The 27,774-nt window shown below is 29.0% G+C and overlaps 4 protein-coding genes and 2 non-coding genes across 8 annotated transcripts; 2 read left to right on the forward strand and 4 right to left on the reverse strand.

Annotated features, from left to right (window-relative positions):
• Positions 1 to 4,373: 4,373 nt before the first annotated feature.
• LOC143195443 (2-acylglycerol O-acyltransferase 1) lies at positions 4,374 to 11,235 on the reverse strand. Of its 3 annotated transcripts, none has more exons than XM_076402557.1 (6): positions 10,936 to 11,235; positions 8,757 to 9,019; positions 6,544 to 6,680; positions 6,206 to 6,456; positions 5,544 to 5,769; positions 4,374 to 4,912 (listed from the first exon to the last, which is right to left on the reverse strand). In XM_076402557.1, the coding sequence occupies exons 2-6, from the start codon at positions 9,002 to 9,004 to the stop codon at positions 4,755 to 4,757; spliced, it is 1,020 nt and encodes a 339-aa protein (XP_076258672.1). In that variant the 5' UTR covers positions 9,005 to 9,019; positions 10,936 to 11,235; the 3' UTR covers positions 4,374 to 4,754. The 3 variants fall into 3 exon arrangements, with proteins under 3 accessions (XP_076258672.1, XP_076258673.1, XP_076258671.1); XM_076402558.1 differs by having other exon boundaries at positions 11,090 to 11,211; XM_076402556.1 differs by lacking the exon at positions 10,936 to 11,235 and adding an exon at positions 9,511 to 9,665.
• Positions 7,550 to 7,623, forward strand: TRNAI-AAU (transfer RNA isoleucine (anticodon AAU)). The gene has a single exon. It is a non-coding gene; the product is annotated as a tRNA-Ile (tRNA).
• Positions 8,574 to 8,647, reverse strand: TRNAI-AAU (transfer RNA isoleucine (anticodon AAU)). The gene has a single exon. It is a non-coding gene; the product is annotated as a tRNA-Ile (tRNA).
• Positions 11,236 to 14,235: 3,000 nt separating the features above from the next.
• On the reverse strand, positions 14,236 to 21,732 carry Msh6 (DNA mismatch repair protein Msh6). Its single transcript, XM_076404077.1, has 19 exons — positions 21,472 to 21,732; positions 20,815 to 21,211; positions 20,551 to 20,758; positions 20,367 to 20,491; positions 20,167 to 20,317; positions 19,973 to 20,110; positions 19,710 to 19,917; positions 19,312 to 19,582; positions 18,986 to 19,141; positions 18,771 to 18,928; positions 18,478 to 18,566; positions 17,991 to 18,175; positions 17,819 to 17,933; positions 16,801 to 16,892; positions 16,598 to 16,724; positions 16,359 to 16,541; positions 16,105 to 16,306; positions 15,919 to 16,046; positions 14,236 to 14,843 (listed from the first exon to the last, which is right to left on the reverse strand). The coding sequence occupies exons 1-19, from the start codon at positions 21,629 to 21,631 to the stop codon at positions 14,580 to 14,582; spliced, it is 3,357 nt and encodes a 1,118-aa protein (XP_076260192.1). The 5' UTR covers positions 21,632 to 21,732; the 3' UTR covers positions 14,236 to 14,579.
• Positions 21,733 to 22,001: 269 nt separating this feature from the next.
• LOC143195444 (uncharacterized) lies at positions 22,002 to 23,601 on the forward strand. Its single transcript, XM_076402559.1, has one exon. It carries the CDS (start codon positions 22,088 to 22,090, stop codon positions 23,255 to 23,257), a length of 1,170 nt encoding a protein of 389 aa, XP_076258674.1. The 5' UTR covers positions 22,002 to 22,087; the 3' UTR covers positions 23,258 to 23,601.
• Positions 23,098 to 27,445, reverse strand: LOC143195447 (odorant receptor 67c). The gene is made up of 8 exons (XM_076402560.1): positions 27,259 to 27,445; positions 27,002 to 27,209; positions 26,870 to 26,953; positions 25,105 to 25,269; positions 24,685 to 24,832; positions 24,426 to 24,630; positions 23,989 to 24,144; positions 23,098 to 23,912 (listed from the first exon to the last, which is right to left on the reverse strand). The coding sequence occupies exons 1-8, from the start codon at positions 27,424 to 27,426 to the stop codon at positions 23,853 to 23,855; spliced, it is 1,194 nt and encodes a 397-aa protein (XP_076258675.1). The 5' UTR covers positions 27,427 to 27,445; the 3' UTR covers positions 23,098 to 23,852.
• Positions 27,446 to 27,774: the final 329 nt, after the last annotated feature.

The following is a 27,774-nucleotide window of genomic DNA, read 5'->3' on the forward strand; positions in this document are numbered from 1 at the left end:
AAAAATACACGTATTTTTTCAGAATGTGTGTTTAGGTTATTTATTTATCATTATTTTAAAAAGAAATTCTACCCCTATGCAATCTGTTTTCAGGTTATTCATATTTGTGATATCTTTGCTGTACACGCTGACATTTTGAAGTTGACAGTAATACTTCCATCACGTCAACAGAATTTTGAATAAATTGTCATCGTTTTTTGACAGTGTTGGTTAGTTCGTTCTCGAAACCCCGTGTAATAATTTAAACAAGTTTACTGTCAAAATAAATAAAGAATTTTATAACGCTACTTTATTCGATGTATATGTATAACGCAACAGAATTGTGTTGAATATACAATTTCAGTTGCTTTAAAACAAAGAACTGTAAGTATTATACGAGAATGTTTATGTTACACTAGAACTACTAGAACACTAGATAAACTTGTACTGTCCACTAATGTTACATAAAATTACTTAAAAACAAGAATGCCATGGGGCTGTAATTAAATGACATCTTATGAGATTTGTTTGTGTATCAATAGTTACCTTCATAGAGCAAACAAACAGTTGTTACAATGTGACAATACGGCCACATCAAGCTTGAAAGCCGGTGAAAATGTAGTTGCAAGAACTAAAAAAAAGGACAAAGCGCTACACTATCTACTGTATTTGCCAGGTATTGTTCCATATGATTTTTACTTTTTTGCATTGTCTGTCTGATGTATTAACCAAAAATATGGATACATCCTCCCAATGGTATACCTCAACATAAATAATGTGTAAATTAATATTTACTTTGAGACAATATATTAGGAAAATCATAGATGATTAAGAAAAAGAAAAATTTATATATTCTTATAATAAATGACAATAAAAATAACAGTCTTAAGTTTAGTTAGAAGATACACATTATAATACCAAGCTAATTTTAAAAATTATGAGGATTCAATATTAATAAGTAAACCGTATCGAATACGCAAATTTTTTTGACTTTACAAAGTTCGGAAGTTATACTGAGTTCATTCTAACTATCTGATAACAAAAAATAGAAACACACTAGAAAATCCAAGTAACTAAAACATTACCAGTTATTGCCCCATACCATCTTACTTTTTTTGTTTATAATGCCAGGTTGAATTAATTACCAAAAAAATGAATAAATCTTCCCAATGATGTATACCAATATAAATAAATTGAAATTAATAATTGGTTTCACAATATATTGGGAAAATCATAGATGATTAAGAAAAAGAAAAATATATTAATACAATTTAATTAAGTTATAATATAGATAACTTAGGCTTCTTATAATAAATGACAATAAAAATAACAGTCTTAAGTTTAGTTAGAAGATACACATTATAATACCAAGCTAATTTTAAAAATTATAAGGATTCAATATTAATAAGTAAACCGTATCGAATACGCAAATTTTTTTGACTTTACAAAGTTCTGAAGTTATACTGAGTTCATTCTAACTATCTGATAACAGAAAAATAGAAACACACTAGAAAATCCAAGTAACTAAAACATTACCAGTTATTGCCCCATACCATCTTACTTTTTTTGTTTATAATGCCAGGTTGAATTAATTACCAAAAAAATGAATAAATCTTCCCAATGATGTATACCAATATAAATAAATTGAAATTAATAATTGGTTTCACAATATATTGGGAAAATCATAGATGATTAAGAAAAAGAAAAATATATTAATACAATTTAATTAAGTTATAATATAGATAACTTAGGCTTCTTATAATAAATGACAATAAAAATAACAGTCTTAAGTTTAGTTAGAAGATACACATTATAATACCAAGCTAATTTTAAAAATTATAAGGATTCAATATTAATAAGTAAACCGTATCGAATACGCAAATTTTTTTGACTTTACAAAGTTCTGAAGTTATACTGAGTTCATTCTAACTATCTGATAACAAAAAATAGAAACACACTAGAAAATCCAAGTAACTAAAACATTACCAGTTATTGCCCCATACCATCTTACTTTTTTTGTTTATAATGCCAGGTTGAATTAATTACCAAAAAAATGAATAAATCTTCCCAATGATGTATACCAATATAAATAAATTGAAATTAATAATTGGTTTCACAATATATTAGGAAAATCATAGATGATTAAGAAAAAGAAAAATATATTAATACAATTTAATTAAGTTATAATATAGATAACTTAGGCTTCTTATAATAAATGACAATAAAAATAACAGTCTTAAGTTTAGTTAGAAGATACACATTATAATACCAAGCTAATTTTAAAAATTATAAGGATTCAATATTAATAAGTAAACCTTATCGAATACACAAATTTTTTTGACTTTACAAAGTTCTGAAGTTATACTGAGTTCATTCTAACTATCTGATAACAAAAAATAGAAACACACTAGAAAATCCAAGTAACTAAAACATTACCAGTTATTGCCCCATACCATCTTACTTTTTTTGTTTATAATGCCAGGTTGAATTAATTACCAAAAAAATGAATAAATCTTCCCAATGATGTATACCAATATAAATAAATTGAAATTAATAATTGGTTTCACAATATATTGGGAAAATCATAGATGATTAAGAAAAAGAAAAATATATTAATACAATTTAATTAAGTTATAGTATAGATAACTTAGGCTTCTTATAATAAATGACAATAAAAATAACAGTCTCAAGTTTAGTTAGAAGATACACATTATAATACCAAGCTAATTTTAAAAATTATAAGGATTCAATATTATTAAGTAAACCGTATCGAATGCGCAAATTTTTTTGACTTTACAAAGTTCTGAAGTTATACTGAGTTCATTCTAACTATCTGATAACAAAAAATAGAAACACACTAGAAAATCCAAGTAACTAAAACATTACCGGTTATTGCCCCATACCATCTTACTTTTTTTGTTTATAATGCCAGGTTGAATTAATTACCAAAAACATGAATAAATCTTCCCAATGATGTATACCAATATAAATAAATTGAAATTAATAATTGGTTTCACAATATATTAGGAAAATCATAGATGATTAAGAAAAAGAAAAATATATTAATACAATTTAATTAAGTTATAATATAGATAACTTAGGCTTCTTATAATAAATGACAATAAAAATAACAGTCTTAAGTTTAGTTAGAAGATAGACATTATAATACCAAGCTAATTTTAAAAATTATAAGGATTCAATATTAATAAGTAAACCTTATCGAATACGCAAATTTTTTTGACTTTACAAAGTTCTGAAGTTATACTGAGTTCATTCTAACTATCTGATAATAGAAAAATAGAAACACACTAGAAAATCCAAGTAACTAAAGCATTACCAGTTATTGCCCCATACCATCTTACTTTTTTTGTTTATAATGCCAGGTTGAATTAATTACCAAAAAAATGAATAAATCTTCCCAATGATGTATACCAATATAAATAAATTGAAATTAATAATTGGTTTCACAATATATTAGGAAAATCATAGATGATTAAGAAAAAAAAAATATTAATACAATTTAATTAAGTTATAGTATAGATAACTTAGGCTTCTTATAATAAATGACAATAAAAATAACAGTCTTAAGTTTAGTTAGAAGATACACATTATAATACCAAGCTAATTTTAAAAATTATAAGGATTCAATATTATTAAGTAAACCGTATCGAATACGCAAATTTTTTTGACTTTACAAAGTTCTGAAGTTATACTGAGTTCATTCTAACTATCTGATAACAAAAAATAGAAACACACTAGAAAATCCAAGTAACTAAAACATTACCGGTTATTGCCCCATACCATCTTACTTTTTTTGTTTATAATGCCAGGTTGAATTAATTACCAAAAACATGAATAAATCTTCCCAATGATGTATACCAATATAAATAAATTGAAATTAATAATTGGTTTCACAATATATTAGGAAAATCATAGATGATTAAGAAAAAGAAAAATATATTAATACAATTTAATTAAGTTATAATATAGATAACTTAGGCTTCTTATAATAAATGACAATAAAAATAACAGTCTTAAGATTAGTTAGAAGATACACATTATAATACCAAGCTAATTTTAAAAATTATAAGGATTCAATATTAATAAGTAAACCTTATCGAATACGCAAATTTTTTTGACTTTACAAAGTTCTGAAGTTATACTGAGTTCATTCTAACTATCTGATAACAAAAAATATAAACACACTAGAAAATCCAAGTAACTAAAACATTACCGGTTATTGCCCCATACCATCTTACTTTTTTTTGTTTATAATGCCAGGTTGAATTAATTACCAAAAACATGAATAAATCTTCCCAATGATGTATACCAATATAAATAAATTGAAAATTAATAATTGGTTTCACAATATATTAGGAAAATCATAGATAAGATAGAAAAAGAAAAATATATTAATACAGTTTAATTAAGGTATAATATTCAGGACTTAGGCATTTTATAATAAATAACAAAAAGTAACAGTCTTAAGTTTAGTTACAAGGTACACATTACTCTACCACCTAATTCTAAAAATTATAAGAATACAATTAAGTTAAGTAAAACTTATTGAATACTCAAGTTTCCTTGCTTTACAGAGTTCTGAAACTATCCTGAATCCATTCTAACAACCCCTTAACAAAGAAAAATCTAAACTATATAATCTAAGCAACCAAAACGTTACAAATAACTTAGGTTTTACCCTATTATTGCAGAATTCGTTGTCCTTGTTATAGGACCACGGTTTCATGAAAATATCAATTTCTAGTTATATCACTTTACAATATAACTAATTTTTTGTTTTCAGGGTCTTCTAGATAATTGTACTTTTGCTCTTCAAACATGTCTTCTAAATGTTTCACGAATTGGGAATGATATTCATCTATTTGCTCTCTACTGGGCTCTGGTATTTTTGGTACATCCATGGGGTTTCCAACTGAAAATAAGGTGGTTATTAGTATGTTATTTTATTACTTAAATATTTATAAAGTTGAGTTTATAACCAGAATAACATGTTTTTGTTTATATATAAATTGGTAAACACATGATTTAACGAGTTATGGTAATTACTAGCGGCTAGAAATTTGAAATAATGATTGTTAATAAAGTTTAAATTATTTAAAATCGATTGATTAAAATAAAATATATTTATAGATAAATTATTTTTCGAGAGGATAATACAAATCGAAAACAATTTCAATTAAATGACTACCACAGCCAACTTGATATTTAACTGTTCTCTTAACCCGATTTTGCAGTCTATTGATTGATTGAGAGATTGTTGGATTTACTTTCTCAATATATAACCAACGAAGGTCTCCAAAACGACTGAAAATATTACTGCCAGTATTGTTTTATAGATGGCGAGGGCAGTAGCTACGTCTTTATTTTCATGCCACCATTTTAAAATCCAAATCAATCTGTTATTTATTTCTGAATACAATGGTAAAATTGTTTAAATTTAATATACTAGTATTATTATTGATATGATTTTTGAATAACCATATAAACCTTATTAATGAACATAAAAAATAATTTTCTTAAAAACATTCTTTGTTGTTACTCACCAACTACAACTATACGTTTCCTTCTAGGTACTAATCCGAACGAGTATTGGAAGAAGCCTCTACCTATTGGTATAGCCGGTGCCAAGCCGATGAGTTTCCTCAGTTTTTCTTGAATTTTTCTTAGGGTACTTCCCTCGAGTTGATCGAAAGTGTCAGTTTCCCCGAAGGATAGTACTGGTACCAAAGGGGCACCGTTTCGAAGGGCTAATTTTATAAAACCTTTTCTCTGAAAAAAAACATCGTATATTGGTTGACTGTACATTAAATTAATTGCATAAATAACATGATACGGGTGATGATGGACGGATTATGTCGTCGAAAAAAACAGCCGACTCACGTCATCAAAAGTTATGACGCTGGTGCGTCAAATTTATTTGTTGGTTTACAACGTTTGCCGGTCCTAACCTCTAATTATTATCACTAATGTTTTGAAGAATATACCAGAAAAATAAAAATGAGAACAATTTGAGTGAATTTCATATAATTTGAAAATAAATAGAGTTGTAGAGTATTGTGTAGTGTCGCGTTCACTTAGTGTCTAAAGCGTATAAATGATGGACAAAGCTAAAGACAGACACTAACCAAAAATGTTGCTAATGGAAAAGTCACAGTTTGTGTCATGGACTATTTAAAGAAGAAGAAATGATATATTTACGACTTACCTGTTTTAAAATTATTTGATATTGTCCTGGCTTGCAATAATATGATTCTTGAGCTCCACCAGGCATTAGAACACATACGTTTCCTCCTTCGGGTTTCCTTAAAACGTACTCTATGGAATTTGCTTCGGCCGATATACCACCCAGTCCTAGTGCCATTTCTCTAAAGAACGGCATAGTGTAATGTTGAGACAGTGTCACAACTTTTGGAGTATGGTGGGGGAAATAGATCTTATATTCTCCGTAATCACTTCCTAAAATGCATGTAAAGATACAGTTACATATTGATAAATATTGGGACTGGAACAACATTTTTATTTTATAAAATGTTAATCACTTACCAAAATTAGTAAAAACTCCTAGAGACAACATGCCATGAGGAAAACAACAAAACAAATAATTCTTCTTTTTATCTAGCTCTACCCAAGGTAAACGTTCCATTCTAGATGGAAAATATTCTTTCATATAGTACCACCATCTGAAAGAAGTGAAATGCTTTACTTTTGTGTTTTATTTATTGTGTAACATTTATAAGCTAATATTTCTAAACATTTAGATTATATTATACTACGAAGTTGTATAGTGATTTTGTTGTGATATGTTCTTATAAATGAAAAATGTTTAAAAGATAAAAAAAACTATTGCAGCGCCACCTACCGATTCCGGTTGTGAATCTAAATCATTCTCGAATCCACATAAACACACGCAAAACATTTCATCAAAATCGGTTCAACCGTTTAGGAGATGGAGGTTTAGTGACATACACACGGATAGAATTATGCATATAAAAATAGGCGAATACCACTGAATCACAAGTTTGTTATTCCATTATCATTAAAAGCGGGTTTTGTTTGCGGTTTTCATACGTTTTGTGTTCGCAAAATTCTAAAACTATTTGATGGATTGAATGATGTTTGTATATATATTTTAATCCGAAATTCCAAACGAAAAATTCAGGGTACTTTAGGCAAATGTATAAATTATCATAGATTCCATTCCATGATAACCGTTGCTATGGAAGATATTATACTTATGACTCCAATTTAATCCTTATAATATGTTTCTAATTTTTAATATATATGAATTTAGCTTTTTGAACATAAAATTAATAAAAATGATTTTATTTAGTTGACACATCTACTAAATTGACATTGACATGCACTCTACTCAAATCTTAGATAAACATTTGTTAACTTCTTGAAATTAGACATTTCGTTCACATATTCCAGTCTAGGTCCCACAGAAAAATTTTCACCGTTTCAACAATCACCGTGCTTTTATTATTAATAAAAATACCGCTTTCTAATATAAAACAAAATCAATTGATGTATTAAATAAACGAGACATGGCCCATTAGCTCAGTTGGTTAGAGCGTCGTGCTAATAACGCGAAGGTCGCGGGTTCGATCCCCCCATGGGCCAGTTACACTTTTTTAATTTAAAATGCCGTTTCGTGTACAAGGTTGTATCTATCTGCTAAATATTGAAATCTAAAATTAAATTTACGGGAGCTTTAATGGCAATGACCGATGTATGATATTTCAGATTTATATTTCAGACGCAGACTTCAGACTGTTATATCCCGGATTGGAATAAAAAATAATGTTTTTTTAATTAATATAGTCTGATAGTATTTCATGTTTAAGTTGAATTATTGCTAGTATTAATTTATTAACATATATACTTCTGGTTTTGATATATCATATATAAATAAGTATAACCAAGAGTTGCTTCTCTACACAATCATAATCAATATCATATAGTCATATATAATCATGTATATCATATATAATCTTTCCAATAAAACAGCCAATGCACGTCATCAAAATTTATAATGCAACGTTGCCCCACCTAATTTAAGTTTTTTTCTTTTGACTTTGACAACAAAATACTACTATATAATTTATTTTAATATTATACTACATCTAATGCATATTTATTGAAAGGCTTAATTTACAGTTAATTAAACAGTTACAGTAGTTTGTAGGTTAGAGTTGTTGACGAATCGAATTTTATAGACCAATTTGGACGCATTAGACTTCATTCTGTCCCTTTTTAACTAGAGTAATGCTAATTATTAAAATGATAAAGAAAAACGCTTAAGAGTTTAAAAGGGATTTTACGTTTTTTTAATGTGAATTTGGCATACGTTCAACGGCGTTGATGACGTTCATTGGCTGTTTTATTGAGACTTTATTAAGATATTTTATTAAAGACTGTAGTTATATATAGTTACAATTAATGCTATATATAAGTAATTTAGTATTCTAATTTTATGATAGCTAATACAAAAATAATAAAAAATCAATTAAATAAACACAATATATTAATAGTTTCTATAAATATTTTTTATAAAATAGAAAAAAGATTATTGGCCCATGGGGGGATCGAACCCGCGACCTTCGCGTTATTAGCACGACGCTCTAACCAACTGAGCTAATGGGCCATCTGCTTGAGTTTTATATAAAATTATTAGTTGCAACACAAGACAGTATTTGAAAGTTATAATTTTATAATAAAACTTTTAATTTCTACTGCTAAAAACTGATACTTACACCCAATTCCTCACCCATCTTGATGACCTGCCGCCCGTCTGACTTGTGTTCAAATCCCACCACATCCATACAAAATACAAAGTGGTCAGATGCCAGTATTTCGTAAACAAAACTAGGTAAACCGACCAAACCAAACAGAAAAATCCACCGAAAATGAACCAATTGAAACCGCATGCCACGGCTAGGGTTTGCAGTCTTCGGTCCAGTGAAATATCTAACGGTGCAAACTTGATGCCGGCGATTTCCATCTTCGTTCTTCCGTTCTAGAAAAAAAGTGAATATCTTAAACTTGATTGTTATAGTTTAAAAGCGATTTTTATAAGTGGTGATGAAAATTGGTTGGTTGCCTTATCTTATCATCAGATAATATGGTATTTTGTATTACTTATGGTATTTAATACCGATCAAATTAATATTATCTTAGATTTTCTTATTTATTTATTTATTTAAAGCCACAACTTATATATTTTTCGCCATTTTAAATATACTAACTATAAAGGGGAATCTATAGAGACTTAGTAGCGAATAATAATAGAAAAATAAAAATATCCCATTTTCTTTAGCAAATAATTTTAGATATTTACAATAATCTGAAAAAATGCCTAACAAACATAATATTTATGTTAATGCAGCTTTTAATTTCTAATGGCAAATAATTTAGACTATCAAGGCGCTCGATATAAAAATGTCATTTCAATGACAACCAAAATGATGAAATAACTATTGAAGAATAAACTACATACATCCTTCCTACCTTTTTAATCATAAAATTCTCGTCTTGCATGATGACTGTTGCGTAAAAACGAAAACTCTGCACCACGAAAGTAAAGATCGTAGAATATATACTACAAATATGTACTTGAATCAGATTTTTATTTCATATAATTCTAAACATCACAATAACATCGTTACGAAGTGACATAGTTCACAGCTTGAAAATATATTATTGTCTAGAGTATTTAGAAAATAAATAAACAAATAACAAGTCTGATCTAAACTGCAAAGAGCAAAAACGTGTCTGATTAAATTTTTACTTGGAACAATCATTAAATAGCATTCGTCATTCCCATAATACTAGAAATCAAGTTACCCAGAAAAAGTGACACATTATATATTACTTATTGATTGATAAACTGACCTTTAATACTTTTTAATTTGTTTGATAAAACATCTAAACATCCATGTAAATATTATGATTTAATAATTACAGTTTGTTAGCATTTTAATTATTTATTTATTCCAACAGATTATTAAGATATGTAAATATTTTAACATAAATAATAATATATTTCCTTAAATAATTAAAATAATGTTACTTTGTACCTATTCCATTCATAAGTAAATATAAATTAACCTTTGTATTTGAAATACGAAGGTTGAAATTAAAGGGAACAAACAATCTTTGGAGTGCATCTATTGTTAGTATTTGACGCTGACAGAAGGAATAATAAGTATCAAATTATGAAGGAAATTGTAGTTGACGGTACTTATATTTCACTCAGTTTAAATCTTAATCGATTGCTATTGTTATTTTAATTAATTGTGATGTTGTAAACCAGTTTTAAAAATATATAATTAAGGTTAATAAATAAATAAAACATTCAAGAAATCAAGCCTTATTAGAATTATGTGGTACTTTCTCTTATTGCGATATAAATATTTGCAGGTCATTGGATTTCTTTTAAGGCAAATAAGTCATCAATATGCACACACGCACTACTCTATTAATAAACTTTAAAAATTGACAAAACGATTAAAAATCCAAGAGCATATGTTTGAAAAATATTATGATTCTATATAAGCGATGATTGCGGTAGCAATTATTTTAAATTGTCGTTAATTTCAACTAATCTAGCAGGCTATAATAACAACTACGTAAATAAATAAGTCTGCTTAAAAATGACAACTAATAATACGAAATTAGATACATTGTAGTAAATTAAATATTATTAAATATAACCTAGAGAGTTTTATAAAACAGGGTATGTAAATCATTTAATAATTGATAAGAATACGTGATAAGGCCAACGATTCTCACTACAACAAGCTTCAAATTAAGTTTTTAATATAAACGTTGGTTGGGAATTGTGAGAATTTCTAGTGACATATGTGTAATTTTACTTTAGTACGGAACTTACTATTATGTAGTTTCTATAATAATATATACATTTTCATTTACCTTTTATCTGCTTCTAACTAACCATATAAAGGTTTTATGTAAATAATATTAATATAATGAAATTTAAAAAATGTACTGCTAAATAAAACACATCATATAGCACATTAATTCACTAAAATACCGGTGGTTCGAATTAATGAGAACAGATCATTACCGTGAATAGAAATATGGACGAAAAAAAAACATAAATTTCAAACGGCTAGAAAAGGTCAGAACGACGGTCACTTATAATCCGATCATGGGGCCTTTAAAATCAAACTGACTGTAAAAGCAGAGACTAGTGGACAGGAACTCATCGGTAAATATTTTCCCGCCACTGTGCCCACATTTATAAGTAAGCGGTGCCTCTACGAGAGTCTATTTAAAAGTAGAACTGATTTTATCTCAGAATCATACGGTTCAAAATAAATCAACATAGCGGTGGTACAAATATCATACTTGCGTTAATTTTATGTTTGGTCCTTTTAATTTTAACTACGATTTCATAACAACCAATCAAAAATAAATAATCTAAAGTTCAACGAGTAAGGAATACTTAATTGATAACATTTTATTATTATGTTGGCGACCAAATACTATTCATTCTGTCAAAATATATACACATATAATGGGTATACAAATAAGGCTTTGACAATTAAATCATTGTTTTTAAACGGCATCGGAGATTAGTAGTTGCTATTTCCGGAGAATCCTAACCGGTATTCGATAAACTTCGATATTTACCGCCTGATTATGCGACGTTGCCATTTACAAGCAATCAAGAGGTAGAATCCAACAGATTTAGAGAGGTGAGAGTTATTCAAATCAGATAAAAATATGATGCAGCCAAACTAGCTACTAAAATTCCAATGGATGCTATATTGGATGAAATCCGACTTATTTTAAGCAATGGTAATTTGAAGAGACTAGATTTATTGACTCTTAAAGATTTATATAATATTCAACAAGCAAACCAATTGAAATGCACAGGTACAAAACATAAAAGTTATGCTACAAGTGTCGACATATGGGTCTCATTTATCTAAAAGTCAAGATAAAATACAGGATGGGTGTTATAAAACCCACAATCATAGTTTCTGAAAAGAAACTTTAAAGAAAGAAGATTTTATGTTAATGATAATAAATGAAGGAAATCTTGATAAATAAATCATATTTGTTGCCTTACATATTGTTTTATTTTCTCTTTTTCCTTTTAAAATTAAATATGTTTATATAAAGTTAAATAACTTATATATAAACTAATATAACTTATAGAATAACTATACACTTATATTATTTATTAAATTATTTTAAAGTATAAAATGTTTATAAAAGGCTCTTCATAATACATTTTTTATATCAGAGGAAACGAAAAATGTACCAAAACATTTTAACTTGGATCTCAACAGAAATCTTAGGTTAATCTAGAACATAGGTTAAATGTGAATTCAAGATAATTTATTCTTCAAATATATGTATAATGTTCAATAACTGGCAACGTTGCAAATTCAAATCCTTGTGCGCATAACAGCATTCTCCAGAACTAGACTCTTATCGTGAGGGTAGACATCTGTCAACAGCATATCCCTAATTGTTGTTTTCTTTAGTTTTGGATCTGCGAATAAGTAATAATTGGAGAGAAATATGTATCTTACATCTTTAATTTGAAGAAATCTGCCGAGAGACATTTATTTTTTAGTAACACTTGGTAAGTGATGATTGAAAAAATATGAAAGCGTACCCAAGACATTTGATAAGGTCTAAACTCTATAGGGTTTTTTATATCTGCTCTGTTCCAGCATTGCGTTCAGTTTATTCGTGAAAGACATCCTAAAGATTAAGGATAACATATGTCAATAATAATATCAAATGTATTCGTTATATCAACTTCAGAAGAAACCATTACATCTCTCACACTTTTTTCGGTTTCACCTTTACCCACTTCACTCATCTTTACTTTAATTAATTAATATTTGATAAGTAACTATAACCTCAGTTTATACTGAGTCTAGAGTTTCCTCATAAAAGAATACTCAAACTTAGGTTACATTGAAGTTTGCAGCCAAGTTCATACATAGTTCTAGCCTTCAAATCATAAATATTAAAATTTCATGGCTATCTGTGTTTAAAAGTTTCAGGATTTTATATTTCACATATCTGTTACTGTTAAAACAACAGATACAAAAATTTTGAGTAGTGATTACAAATAGCTCTATGCTAAAATATTGTTTAAATAAGGGGAAAATAAAACTACTGAGGTTTGGAAATAAAAATGCAGTCAATAATCAAACATTAAAAGGGATATAAAGTTTAAATATCAATAAAACTCTATACCTATTAGTTATGGTATCAGGAAATGGAGACAAAATTAACTTATGAAAACAGAAGTTTTCTAAGAAATGTATTTTTTAAATAGGGATACTGGGACCAACAAATAAAAAAACGAGAATTAATATAGAATAAAAAAACTAAGGAATAAAGAGGTACAGAAATAAACATAATAAGAAAAATAAAACAAATAGTAGTGACATGTGATGAGATGTGACTAGGCAATAATTGTAACCATAATTACAGAGCGGAAGCCAAGAGTGAGAAGGAAAATCTGAGATAATTAAATTAAGTATAGCGTTTGTTCACATAACAATAGGAAAGTGTGAACTTTTTTCACTACCGGCTGGTAATGTGGAAAACATTATAAATGTTATACATTTATTTATTTGGACTAATGGATGACAATAATATATCGATATATAAAAAATGGAATTATTACATAGGGCTCCCTTGCATGACTAGTATAGATATCCTCTGAACATATTGACAAGTCAAGACATCTAAAAATGTCTCAATCCAGTTTTCGTAAAAGGAGTAAATAAAAGTGTATCCACAAATAAAACAAAAATAGCACGAAAAGTTTAGAAATTTTCCCTAGAAGCATCAATACCCCACTATTAAGTGTTAATCTATTCATTCATTCACTCATGTCTATTTATGTACTTATATCCATTAGATCCAACTTCCCACTGCCTCGACGATAATTCCAATTCACCTTTTTTCGATTCTTCCCTTCTTATTTGTGGTGTACAATTTTAGAAAAGATTATCTTAAATAACTAGAGTCTAATTATTGAAAATCCTAGCACGCGTACAAGAATTTGAATTTGCAACGTTGCCAGTTCTTGTAATTTATACGTATATTTGTATAAGATATAGGTATTATGGAGATACGTATATATCGAGGATAAGTAATTTTACTTATTTATATGAAGAGAGAGTTAGGATTTTGGTCAGGTTCACATGGTTTTAATAAAAATAAAAAATCATACTTGTAAACGAACTATATTAACATAACATGAAAATGTTTCCAGATGAGATTTCTAATAAAATTTTACTGATATATCTAATGGAAGATATAAACTTAAAAATAAATGTAACAACACTTATGCCTTAATCTGGAATTATATATAAAATAGACTGATACAACTCCTAAATATATTTAACATAACAAACAAATAAGATATGCTTAAAAAAGAGAACAAGCACATAACATGTCAAATGGAAACTTTATAACAAGTTTAACTGACTTTAAAATGTAGCTGAAAATAAATGTATGGCAAAATATACATTTAAGGAAACAACATTATGGCAACACGTTTTGTTTGATACATTTTAGATCTTTAGCTCCATAATTAAGTTCTTAAGAACATCAATGTTTACACCACTATTAAATATTTTCGAAAATATGCTTCTACATAGATCTTCCTCCTCAATTTCTTTCGCAATTCCACGTGCCCTGACTACTACTTCTGGTATAACCCCAGCTAATTTTGCCGCATTGAACCCGTACGATTTGGGACATCTACCCTCGGTTAATTTATACAGCAACGTTACGGATTCTTCTGAAGAGCCATCATCATTTTCTACCATACAGGCCTATGGAACAGTAGAAATAGCAATTAAAATAATGGGTTGGGGAAAATGTAATTTTTCATGTTTTTCAAAGCGCATGCATATTGCCGCATTAACTTCATTTGCAACCAAAAGCAAAAGCCTGGTTTGCAAGGTGTTGGATTTAAGTCTTGCTTTTTAACACTTTATTACTAATAATGACTTAAATGTTAATTAGTTGATGGAAATTTATTGAATGTCTTGCTGTTGATGCCCCCCGAGCGAAGCCGGTTGCAATATTGCCAAAAATGAAGAAATTTGCAGACATTTGGCAACATGGTCCACTAATATCAACCTAAATCGAATTTTATAAGCTAATTTGTTTTCCATCTCATTTTATCTCATCCGCTCTGGGTTTAAAACACATTTCAAATGTTTATTTACTGAAATTGGCAATATATTCGACCTCATCTATGACGTGCATTGGCTGTTTGGACGGACTATATATGTGTCATTTTGATTAATGACCGTTTTCCATTTTTCTAAGTAAAATTATAATTCCGCTACTGTAGAACAGGTCAGAATACGGACTGGGCTCTAGGATGAATGCGTCAAAGTTTCCCAGCCAATTAGAAAAAAGTAGTTACTAGTTCAGCTTAGAGTCTACAGATGAGCTCTCTCTATGTCAATACCTTCAACCTCACTATGCGCAAAACTTGTTTGTAATTATGGATTGAATACCATAAATAAAAATCGGTCTTCAAATCTGGGAATATACAACGCGCGTTCAGGCACATTTTATATTCACATATGGCTTCAAGTTTATCACTTTTGGTTTTTAAAAGAACTGATACATATGATTCAATACTTTTAACACTGTACATAAAAGAATTATTGAAGAAACAATTGAATATTTCGGAGTCGTACCGCAAATTGTTCAAGTTGACAATGGAATAAAACGAGAAGGCTTTGAACAGATAAAATCAAGTGACAGTCAAGAATTAAAACGACAACAGGGACATTTTACTGAAACCGACTCCGCTACTGCTTTAAGGCAAAAAATCTGCGTGTAATGGTAGATTAATAGACTAAAAAATTGTAATAAAAACAGATTACATACCATATGCCCCAAGTGTACATCCTTATTATCAAGAAAATGATCTACTAAACTATGATAGTGAGTTGAAAATATGGTCCTACACTTAAAATCCATTAATTTCCGAACATAAGCTGTGGCAATAGCATTTCCTAGAAAACGAAGATAATATTGGAATGTATGCTAAAATCTCTTAAGGCATCATGTTACCATCATGAGTTGATGTACCCCTTCCTAGTTCATCGATAATCAACAGTGACTGTTTAGAAGCATGTTTTAATATCATGGAGGCTTCGCTTAGTTCGACAAAGAATGTCGACTGGCCCCTGATAATATCATCGCAAGCTCCAAGCCTGGTAAATATTCTATCTATCAAGCTGAGAGAACATTTCGTTGCTGGCACATAACTACCCTGTAACAAACAAATGACAATCTCGTGAAATTGATAACCCATAAATAATTACCATTTGAGCCATGATACATATCGTTGCAACTTGTCGCATTAGCGTTGATTTACCACCCATATTTGGACCCGTTAATATTAGCAATGGAGCAATATTATCGCCACCTAATGCAGTATCATTTGGGACAAAGTTATCGATATCTTGAGCGTTTGGAAGTTTCCCGTCTTCGATTGATATAAAAGGCTAAAATAATGTGTTTGTTTTTACAATAAATTAGGTGTATTAACAAGAAAATATACCTCTTTCGAAAATTGCTCAATGTTAGGTTTGCAAATTTCGCCTGAATATTTTGAGGCATATTCTGTTAAACAACATATTAGGTCTAATATAGTTAGACAGTGCAATGCTTGTTGCCACTCATCAAATCTATATAAAAAATGTACTATTATATGTTTTGCTCTTCAAGATTAAAAAAAAAAAGAGAAAGCCTTTTAAAACTTACCTTTGACTAAATTTCTCAAATATTCTTCTATTTAAATCCAATATAATCTTTTGCTTTTCGGCTTCGGCCCTCATCATTTTTTGGAGGAGTTCCTAAAAACAAAAATAACGTCAAATTTAATACTTATTGTTTACTAACGACCCGCCCCGGCTTCGCACGGGTGCAATGCTGATACTAAATTAAATACACTACAGAAAAAATATGAACGTTGTATATAAAAACATAGCGGCCCGCTCCGACTTTGCACGGGCATAAAATATATATGCCTATGTCACTCAATGAAAACATGATTAAAATCGATCCAGTATTTTTGGTTCATTCATTACTGCCCTTGGCCTGCACGCATTAAATTTGGAGTAAAACAATTCCTCTTCCCCTATACTTACTATGAAGATTTCCTGCTATCTTTGGAATATCTAAATTCATACAATTTTTATTACATTACACATTTTTAAACGCAAATTTTAAATTTGTAATATCTCCGAAAATATTTGTTTAATTTACATGCTGTAAGGAACCATATTGATCTATATTAATTGCACACTGTATTTAAGGTACTTAATTCGATAAGGATTAATGCCGTATTGCTTAAAATAGCTTCGTAAATAAGCCATTTTCTCACGTAAAAAGTAAACAATAAAAATGGTTAATGTGGGTTATCCCTAAAAGATAAACATATACCATCGCGGACTTTTTTGTAGATCTTTTTATGGTGTACAATACTGTAGTACATTAATTTGATCTAACTCGTAGGGTTAGGCAGCGTTTTTGCTAATTGCTAAATAAGCCTAAAAAAATAGGTTAATTTACGACATCACGTTAGAAACCTCTAAAATTAGCAATGTTGCCTTAGTATATTATGCATGTATTATACATATAAACCTTCCTCTTGAATCACTCTATCTATTGAAAAAAACCGCATCAAAATCCGTTGCGTAGTTTTAAAGATTTGAGCGCACATAGGGATATAGGGACAGAAAAGGCGACTTTGTTTTATACTATGTAGTGATTATCATACCTTCGTAGTAGGCGTTGAAAAACGCTTGGCCGGTTTAGTACCTTTCCTCTGGCCCTCTATCTGATATTCATCGTCGGCTTTGCGAGCTTTGTTCTCTGGTACCTCCAACTGAAACCTAGTTGAAAACATTAATGCAATAATGAATACATCGAGTGTGATATTTATAAATTACCGCTTTTTATCGGTACCAAAATATGTCACCTGACAACCAAAGAATTTCGATTGTTCTTTTAAATAATCTTGCAATTCTTTGTTGATTTCGGCTATTGCTTCTTCTGCCTGATCGTAGTCCTCGTCGACGCCAGATTTGGGTATAATAATACCTTCTTTTTCGGCTTCATCATGATTAAATGCTTCCTGTTGGTAAATAATTGATTAGTATTAACATATGTGAGTAATAAAAAAGGCTACTGCGATAAAAAACAGCAAAACTAAACTTCTTTAAAGTTCCTTAAAAATGACGATTACTTTGATCCTCTGACTATTCTGATTTCTGCAATGGGCTTGAGAACTTTCTTCAATTTAGATATAATATCCCCAATTGAATTATAATGAAGCTTTCGAATGGATTTTTTAAAGTAGGAAATAAATTAACAACAATATTTCTACGTTTTACTTTTTTTATAACAGCAATATATACGTAAAAAAGTTATAAATACCTTGAAGAACTTCAACGTTTCTGTTAAATCCGGAAAAAGACCATTCGGCTCAAACTGTGTCAATTTCTTCAATAAGGAAGATTCACAGCCTAATAGAAGTAAATTAAAACATTATTGATTTAATTTCTACACACAAAGAAAGGGATTGTTAAAAAATTTTAGCTGAAAAATAACTAATTTTTTAAAAACTAAAACATATCCTTATTATTTTGTAGTTTGCTATAATAAAAAATATTTTTGCATCAAAGGTACCTTAGATGGTGACCGACCAATGAGTAAAGTTGTTAACAAACCTTTGAATATCCTAACTAACTCTTGAGATGCCTCGAAACCTCTAAGGGTTTTAATCAAATCCATGATTTTCCTCTTCGAATAAGTTTTAGCCTCATAGAGTATTGCTCTGCTGTCCGGGTGATCGGTCGAATAAATTTTGTTTCCATAAATATGAATCCTGAATATATTTGAATGTTATGAAACTAATAAGAAACACCAAACTATGACCTCTTACTTAGCAACCTGTCTTTCCAAATCAGGGAGTTTATTTAGTATTTCCTGGCACGCTTTAAACATTTGTGCGTTGCTTAAAAGTTCACCGATAGCTTCCTGCCTGGCTTTGATTTCTTTGATGTTGCAGGATGGTCTACAGATCGACAGCGGTAACATCCTAAAAAAGGTTCCATAATAATATCAGATTTGGTTAAAAAAATTATACAGAAGATATTTGGTTTAAATAGAATTACTTTCACGCGATAAGAAAACGGGTTGAATCTAAAAACTACGCCACGAGCAAGTAAAATATAAGTGATATATTAATAAAATATTAATATGTCTCACCTCTTTCCAAACGCAGTCTTGCAAAAATCGAGGGTCTTTTCTAAACTGCCAGCACTTCCCAGTAAATTCAAATGTTTAATGGTTGCCGAATCGACTATCATGTGATCCCGCTTCGTTATTTCTTGTGTTTTAGAATCTTGGATATCAATCGGACTATAAAGTTCGAATTGATTTATCGAAAATACCTGAATATCTAACAAAGAGTTTTTCAAGAACCAGTGCACTGCACCAAGAGACTTTAGAGCTAATTCATACTCGGGCTTTGGGTTACCTGAAAATATAAAAAGTATGGAGCTGTTATGTGTATATCTTAGTGCGAGGGTGGATGAGTCTTTCGGTCTCTTACTTAAACAATAGAGTTACCAAAAAGTGGTAAAAGTTGTTATTAATTGACTCACATTCATCTGCCATCAGGGCGAAAATTTTTGGCCACTTAAAGTTGCCATCCGCATCTTTGAAATAATTTTGCGATCGGAGCGTTTCTAAGGTGTTAGAGGCAGTGTAAAATTGCGTTTTGGGCGACAAAGTTTCTTGCAATATGTCTTTCAGTTGACCGTTAAGCAAATTTTTGAAATATCCATAATTGGATGTCTTCTCAGTTATTATCTATGAAAACAAATTTATTTTAAAATTAGCATAAAATCCTGGCCGAAGTACTTACTAATCCGGGGGGGTACTCGGAAAATATCGTTAATAACTTTGAACAGAATTTGTCTTCATCAAATTCTGAGATATAAAATTTGCCTATGGAGGTCTCCACAAAGGTAACTCCGAATCTGCATCTTCCATCATTTAAAATCTAAAATTACTCGAAATAAACGATGAGCTTTATAATGTAAAGTTGTTTTTTCATACTCTGGCAGCTATAGCATACAAATAGCAACCCATATCTGATCTAGCATCAGTCATTTGAGCTCCATAAATACAAGAACCTCTTGAAGAAACTTGACATATCTCTCTTGATACAACCTTGTCATACTTTGTAACTTTCTTTTGTTGCTTGCATCTATAATTAAACATGAAATTTATGATATAATTAAAGAGGAATTAATTACCTGTCTGCCATCATTTCTGGAGTTTCGGTTTGTTCTACTCTAGCCACCTTGTAACCTCTATCAACCAGTGCAGTTGCCATTTTACCATATGCACTTTCTGGAAACCCAGAATGAGCAAATTCCCCCTGAAATATCATGACTATATAAATAGAACAAAACTAATTTAATTTTAACAATAATATACCTTCATATAAGAAAATCCTAATTTCTGCACACCTACCACAGCATCCATATGATATAACTCATAAAACTTCCCAACTTTAAAAAATAATACACAATCCATATGCTGGCTTTTTAACATCCACCACTGTCGCATTGCTGGTGTTAATGAATTAAGAAAATCTGTAGGAACGTACAATGTTCTACTATCATATTCTGGATCAGAAGGTTTCCTATAAATTTTGATTAGTCAGTACTAGTGAATAATATTACTATCATAAACAATTGCCTTTTGTGTGCATCCCTTATATTTTCAGGTTTTAAAAAATCTAATTTTTCATGAATCCACCCAGAATCTAAGCTATTTTCCACTGTTACTTTATTCATTTTCTTATCTAATTTTTCTTCTTCTTCCTTTATTTCAGCTTTCTTGTCACTCTTGCTAAATCCAAATGAATCCATAAGTGTTTTTTTGGATACGGATGAACTAGCTTCTTTCTCAGATGTTTCAGAAGAATCATTATCAGAGCTTTCACTATCTGACTGAATTTTTTGCTTTTTAACAGCTCTTTTGCTAGCAGAAGATTTTCGCTTTTTTGGTGTGTTTTCATTCTCAGATTCTGAATCACTATTAATAATTGCTATACGGTTACGTTTCTTTGGGACAGCAATTTCTTCATCACTGTCTAAATTATTAGAAACAAATATAATAATGTATATAGAAATATAAAAAATGAAAATATTATACAACTACTGAAACATTGCTTGTTAGTTTGAGTTTTATTATAACAAATGTTAAAATGCTTTATTAAATAATGAAAGGAAAGACGTGAATAAATTTGAATTTATACATTATGAATTGTTAAATTTATGTATTGCCTTGTTATCCATCTCTACTGTACAAATACTAATAATAAAGTGTGAAATAACTGATAAATAGTTTTACCTTCATTGTTTTTTATTTTTGTATTTTCTTTATTCTGAAGGGGTGCATTGCTGGTTTTACTAGGTGTCACAGTTTCTCCACTCTTTTTGGGAGTTAATTTGCCTTTTGGAGAAGAAAAATAGTTCAAAAGTGTGTTGGTTTGACTTAATCTTTTAGACATGATTAATTTCAATTAAAAACAAGAAGCAAAAACTGGAAATACACAATAAAGATTTTGCCGGCAAAATACCTTTGACATATTTAAAAACATGCACTAACTTCACGTAGGTTATATATTTTGAATGCCCATTTGTAAAATAAAGGAAAATAGTATAGCAAAAATAATATATATTAAAAAAATAAAATACTATATAGTATTTTAAATTAATGTTAAGCAAACTAGATAAAATAATTTTTAAATCATTGCATATAGGCAACCCGTAATTGTTTATTAGATAATTTTTTTTAATTATGCATAAGTTATTATTATAAAATATATAGTACTCCTGATTTTATGATTATAGTTAGTTTTTTTTATCGATGTATAACTTGTAATCGTGTAGCAGATAATAAAATTGTAGAATTAGGACATAACCTTATATTGAGAGTACATAAAATGTAAACTTTTGTTTTCAATATGAAAAAATATCAAAGATTATTGCTTACATTAACATCAGTTGCCAGTGTTAGTTTATTTCTAGTTTATAGACATCAGTACAATCGCCTGCATCATGTTCTTGAAGTATTTAATTTTTTTGGAACTCCTTGCAACATAACTGAATTGCAAAGAAGTGAAGGTGTGCGTTTGGAATATGATTGGGGCCCATTAAATGTTTGGAAAGATGTGGATTCAAAGTGGTACATATACAACGCATTTTTATCCCATCATAATAATATACAAGGCATAACTGTTCGTAGTAATAGTAAAGTATGGCCTAAAACATGTTTTTTAATGTATGAAGATGAAGTGAAGTACAGAACTGGAAAACTATACGCGGAAAAGTTTTTGGAAGATAAACATAGTGATTTGGCTGCATTTATTTATACTTGCAATTTTTCAAATCATGTTGATAAACCTTACATGATAGCATTTAAAGCACAGTCTCACTCCAAGTTTAGCTCAGTTCTTGTTACTAGAAATATAGGAAATAAGATAGTACTAAATACAACTATTTGTGTGTTGGTAAATAATTACAGTAAAAAGGCATTATTGGAGTTTTTAAGTTTCCACAACATTTTAGGAGTTAATAGTTTCATAATTTATTATGAACAAAATATACCTTATAAATTGATAAAGATTCTTAAGAATTTTTCAGATAATTTAAATATATGGTTGAATTTTTTGCCATGGAACTTGCCATTTTTGGTTCCTGATAATTTTACAACATTTTTGTTGGAAAAGGATTGTGAATTTAGAACAAAAGGACATGCTAAATATTCAATACTACTGAGTTTAAATGAATATGTTATGCCATATGGAGACAGTGCAATTAGCAAGTCTCTGGACTTGCCTATTAAGGAACTTTGTCTTAATCATATTAACAAAAATCGTCCAATTATATTACAAAATTTTGAGTCTGTAGATAACCACAAGTTTAGTGAAGTTAAAAGAGTTTATAGGAGTAGAAGTAAAACACACATGGAATATAATTCTGAGTCTTCTATTTTTGATAAGAGTTGTGTAATATACAGATATGAAAAATGTCCCAAAGGTGCCAAAACTACCAGTGATTATTCAATGAGAACATTCTCAACAGATTTAACTAGATCAACTTTAGTACAATTGTTAATAAATGATGATGTTTAACTATTACTAAAACTATTTTTTGAATAGATAAAAAAGTTATTGTTGGAAGTGCAGGAAATTTTTGATCTCATGGAGCCATATGTTTTCCTAATTGTACATTGAATGTTCTAAATTTGATCAATTTTTTTATATAAATTGAAATTACATAATTTAAGTGTAAGTTTTGGCAATAAATTGTTATTTTCCTATGATTTATGACAAGATTTTATTATGTTTATGTTGTATTATAGATATATATGTACGGTATTAAATTGTTGTAGAAATAATAAAATTTATTCTAGATTTCATTTGTTGTTGCTCTCTAATAAAATGTGATACTGAAATATATAAGTTTTGATACTGCTTTACAATTGTTTTATTTATTTGATTTATGACATAAATATTTCAAACTGTTATACCACTTCAGGATTAAATTCACTCACACATTGAAAAAGTGAAGATGGTAAAAGAAGGCATTAGAAAGTTTAGTTACTACTAATTCAATTTGATCAGTGGATATCAGTATTAATATAATGTGAAGGTAGTATTTTATTTTAACATTCGCCTACTGCGTTTAATGTTGGTGCTTAATATGGATTTAATCAGACCAAATGGTTTATTTTTCGTCAGCTACAGTTAGTAATAATGTAAAGAATGAATATGCTGTTTTCAAGACCTAAAAAGCACGGAAAATATAATTATAAAAATATTGTATTTTAAAATGTAATTAAAATAAAAATGTTAATGCTCACCGACACAAATCGGACTAAAGAGATTGTGCCCATATATTTAGCTTTCAGTGTTAAAGGCTTTTGAGCTCTGGCTATCACTAAAATGATATCTCGCCGTAACGCTGTGTTATGCTCAAAATAATTACTATTATAAACTGCATCTGCAATATTCATGGACTGAAAAAAGTAATTTGAATTTATAATAATAATATTTTTCAATAGTTTGTTGTCTGTCTGCTAATGAAAACTGATAACTCTCAATACTAGAAAATGTGATTCGTTACTAAGCGACGGCTATTAAAACAACAGGGAGTGAAATTGACATTTCTGCCGGATACGTTCAAGAAAAAGTTTAATTCAAGAGTTTCTATGTTAAGAAAATCCCTCCCTTGTTAGTTATAAAATAAATACTCCAATAAAGTACTACTTTTTATTATTGAGAATACCCTTTTTATTACCTCATCTTTGATTTTCTGCCCGTAAAAACATATGAAAGAAAACAGTAGCAGCCACCCAATTAAAAGCATTGCATACCGAAGCCTATCTTGTACGTTTGTTTTCGAACTTGCTATTTGATAGCTAATGACTGCTAATGTAAAAGACGTTATCGTTACGTATATTATTAACATAGTGCTGAAAACATTAAATATTCTTTCGGAATAGCTGAAATAGAGACACGTACATATATTTATAAGAATTAATTCTTATTAAATTTACCTTAATATTACTTGGTGGTATCTAACACACCATTGAAATTTCTGTTTTATAATTTGTTCCTTGTTTTCGTGGTACTCTGTCGAATTGAATACCTGTTCGAAGGTTTTTCCACAATGTTTAAGTTGTGCGATAACTTGCATTAATAGACCTGTAATTTTTTAATTTATTTATCTCATTATTCAATTAATGTTAAAACTGTTTTAGTATATATCAGATTGTTTATTAAGTTTAAGGAATATTATTTATTGGTCATGATTGAATCGAAGTCTGTCTAACTGACACTTTAAAAACTTTAGAAAATTGTTTTCTGAAAAGCGATTTTCATGAAATAGCTGCTGTGCTACTTAAGTAAATAGTGATTTCCCCGAACTTATTTCACAATTGGCTATTTTACAGGTGTTTGTTTTATCTGTGTCTCACCAGTAACTATCGATGTTGCTAATGAGAAAGCATAACAGATATGGAAACAATAATTGGATTCTATGATATAAACAATCCAAAAAATGTAGGGTTTGCTGGCGTCGAATGGATAAAAATTTTGCGTTGGCATTCCACATGGATCATGTTGTAAATAAAATTCGGAGCCTAAAAAGTTAATTCGAAATCGATATATTAAAAATCGTAAAACAAAAGTAGTAAAGATGTTATTACTAAATGAAAAATTAGTATTGTTTTAATAAGTATAATTTATTTTAAAAATAAAGACTTTCTGCTTAATTGGCAATCAAAGCTTGATTGTGGAATCTAGACGCAAAATATTAATAAAAAGTTTTATATAGTTCTTCCAATAAAACAATCAACGCACGTTTCAATACCGTACCACGTATTGTCAAATTTAGTTTATAAAAATGTACAATCTCTTTTAAACTGGCAGATTTTTTTTCTCATTTTAATAATTAGATGAAAATAGATAGAATGGAGTCTGGTGCGCCCGGACATGTAACCAAATCAGTTTTTAAAATTCGATTTGTGTTAGTACTGGTCGACATTGTTGTCATATGTCTATATAAATATAATAAAACAATTTTAACCTAAAACTATTGTGGCTGTTTAATGAACTGTAATTTAAGCCTTTTAATAAATATGCATTAGATATACTATAATGTTAAAATAAATTATATGTTATAACGTTATTTTTGCTCCATCATTTTATTTACATTAGTATTTTGTTATCAGAGATAAAAATAAACGAAAACTTAAATTTGATGCGGCAATGTTGCATTATAAATTTTGAACACGTGCAATGACTGTTTTATTGAAAGGACCTAAATGGTAAATTTTGGTTCTATTAATCTATTAAATTTTATTTAAAAAATATAGCATTCTCTATGATATTGTAATTGTTATTCTTTCCATAACAACAGTTAATAGGATAACAATTGCCATGGCAACATATAGCCCTCCTAATAAAACAGCTGATACATGAAGTCAAATAGAGAGCCAATTGTAATTTGTGAACATGTAAAATTAGTATTCAAATCGAAGCGGATTTTTCGGTCTCATTTTATTCTAGTTAAAAAGAAGTAGAGTGCTTTCTGGTGCTTTCCATTAAATCAGCCAATGCTGGCATAGATTACGTTAAATATATTGCCAAATGCAGTTTGTAAAAATGGAAAATTTGTATTAAACTCGGAGCGAATTTTTCTTTCTCATTTTACTCTAGTTAAAAAGAGATAGAATACTGTCTGATGACTCGGTAATTATAACCGAATTAATCTATAAAATTCGAGTTGGGTTGGTAGTCGACCCTGCTGTCAAATGTATATATAATTCTTTAAAATGTTAGATACGCGGATTGATTGTTTTGTTGGACATGCTATAATATGTCATCATTGTGTGACAAATTACACGTCAACCTAAAATGCGTATAGCTTTTCGTTTCTGTTTGAATTTCGAAATAATCAGTTACAAGAAGTACATAAATCTCATAAGTCTATATTGACAATTGACATGATAATGGTTCCCATGGCAACTTAACTATGACAAGTCAACCTTAAACATTTATAATATTTGTTTTTCGTCAGGATTTCAAAATAAAAAATAAAGAAGCGTTCTTCCGATAAAATGCAATACTTTTCAGAAATATCAAGCCAATCCGTCAATCCGTCGACGAAAAATCCATTTGGGATAGGATTTTCTCAAAATCCATTCTTAGTGGGAGTATAAGCCGTAAAACAAATGTTACCTCGAGATTCAATGCAATTTTCTTTTGATATCAATGGCCATCCTACATTTAAGCTAACTCCAATTGTAACATATAATATTAGATCTGCAAATATATTATAAGTTTTGTAAACTAAAATGTACTAAATGTTACATTTTGTATAATAAGAACATCTCTCATCAACATCTGTTATAATAGTATGTTCGGAGAATTCTAAAAATATCTGGATATCTTTCAATATATTTTCTACGGTCTCTTGATTTTTTAACAGGCAATAATACACAACTAAATAACCAGTAATATCGCACACTGCTATTAAAGCTTCGACCAGTATATTGTAATCTTCTATACCTACATAAAGCTAAAACACAATTTTACAACTTAGGAAAGTTATTGTATCATTTAAAAACCTGATAAACAGAAGCCCAGACAACCGGTATAGCAAAAGATGTACTTAATATGAAATATCCATAGCTAAAAAACATATTTTGCTTTTTAGTAAAGCAATCTTTTGGCCATAAAAATAAATATTTTAGAACTTGCACGTGCCAATTTAATATAGGAACGTTAGAACTCATGATTTTCACAACGTTATCACAAAAAATATAACTATTATATGCTCTATATTACAAATTACTGCTACTACTTACTTATTCTTTTGTTTTCTTTCCTAGTAATTTTAAAGAAAGTATTTATAGTGGTTATATATCTATACTGTGACAAGTATTCATTTATTAACTTAATTTATGGTTTCATAAAGAAATTATAAATACAATCTTACTAGGATTTCAGCTTTATTAATATATATAATTCAGTGTCAAATATTAATTTGTATATTATGTTTTAATTGACGATTTTATAGTACATATGTGTTGTTGTTGGTTAAAGAAATACGCAAAGTAAATCATAAAATAAAATCAAGATTA

Source organism: Rhynchophorus ferrugineus, unplaced genomic scaffold (assembly GCF_030347505.1).
Source record: "Rhynchophorus ferrugineus isolate W39M unplaced genomic scaffold, kcgeb_rfMv2 rfM4, whole genome shotgun sequence".
NCBI lineage: Eukaryota > Metazoa > Arthropoda > Insecta > Coleoptera > Curculionidae > Rhynchophorus > Rhynchophorus ferrugineus.

Bases quoted from the DNA above. Each gene is read 5' to 3' on its own strand.
- LOC143195443 (XM_076402556.1), bottom strand. From the start codon at position 9,540: ATGCAAGACGAGAATTTTATGATTAAAAAG. The intron at 9,020-9,510 runs GTAGGAAGGATG...CTTTTTTTCTAG, and splicing joins AGAATTTTATGATTAAAAAG to AACGGAAGAACGAAGATGGA. The intron at 4,913-5,543 runs GTGAGTAACAAC...CCTTATTTTCAG, and splicing joins GAAACGTATAGTTGTAGTTG to TTGGAAACCCCATGGATGTA.
- Msh6 (XM_076404077.1), bottom strand. From the start codon at position 21,631: ATGTCTAAAAGATTAAGTCAAACCAACACACTTTTGAACTATTTTTCT. The intron at 21,212-21,471 runs GTAAAACTATTT...CTAATAATTTAG, and splicing joins AAAAATAAAAAACAATGAAG to ACAGTGATGAAGAAATTGCT. The intron at 18,567-18,770 runs GTTTGTTAACAA...TACTTCTATTAG, and splicing joins GTTAGTTAGGATATTCAAAG to GCTGTGAATCTTCCTTATTG.
- LOC143195444 (XM_076402559.1), top strand. From the start codon at position 22,088: ATGAAAAAATATCAAAGATTATTGCTTACATTAACATCAGTTGCCAGT.
- LOC143195447 (XM_076402560.1), bottom strand. From the start codon at position 27,426: ATGAGTTCTAACGTTCCTATATTAAATTGGCACGTGCAAGTTCTAAAA. The intron at 27,210-27,258 runs GTTTTTAAATGA...ATTGTGTTTTAG, and splicing joins TCTGGGCTTCTGTTTATCAG to CTTTATGTAGGTATAGAAGA. The intron at 25,270-26,869 runs GTAACATTTGTT...TTAACTTTTTAG, and splicing joins AAATTGCATTGAATCTCGAG to GCTCCGAATTTTATTTACAA.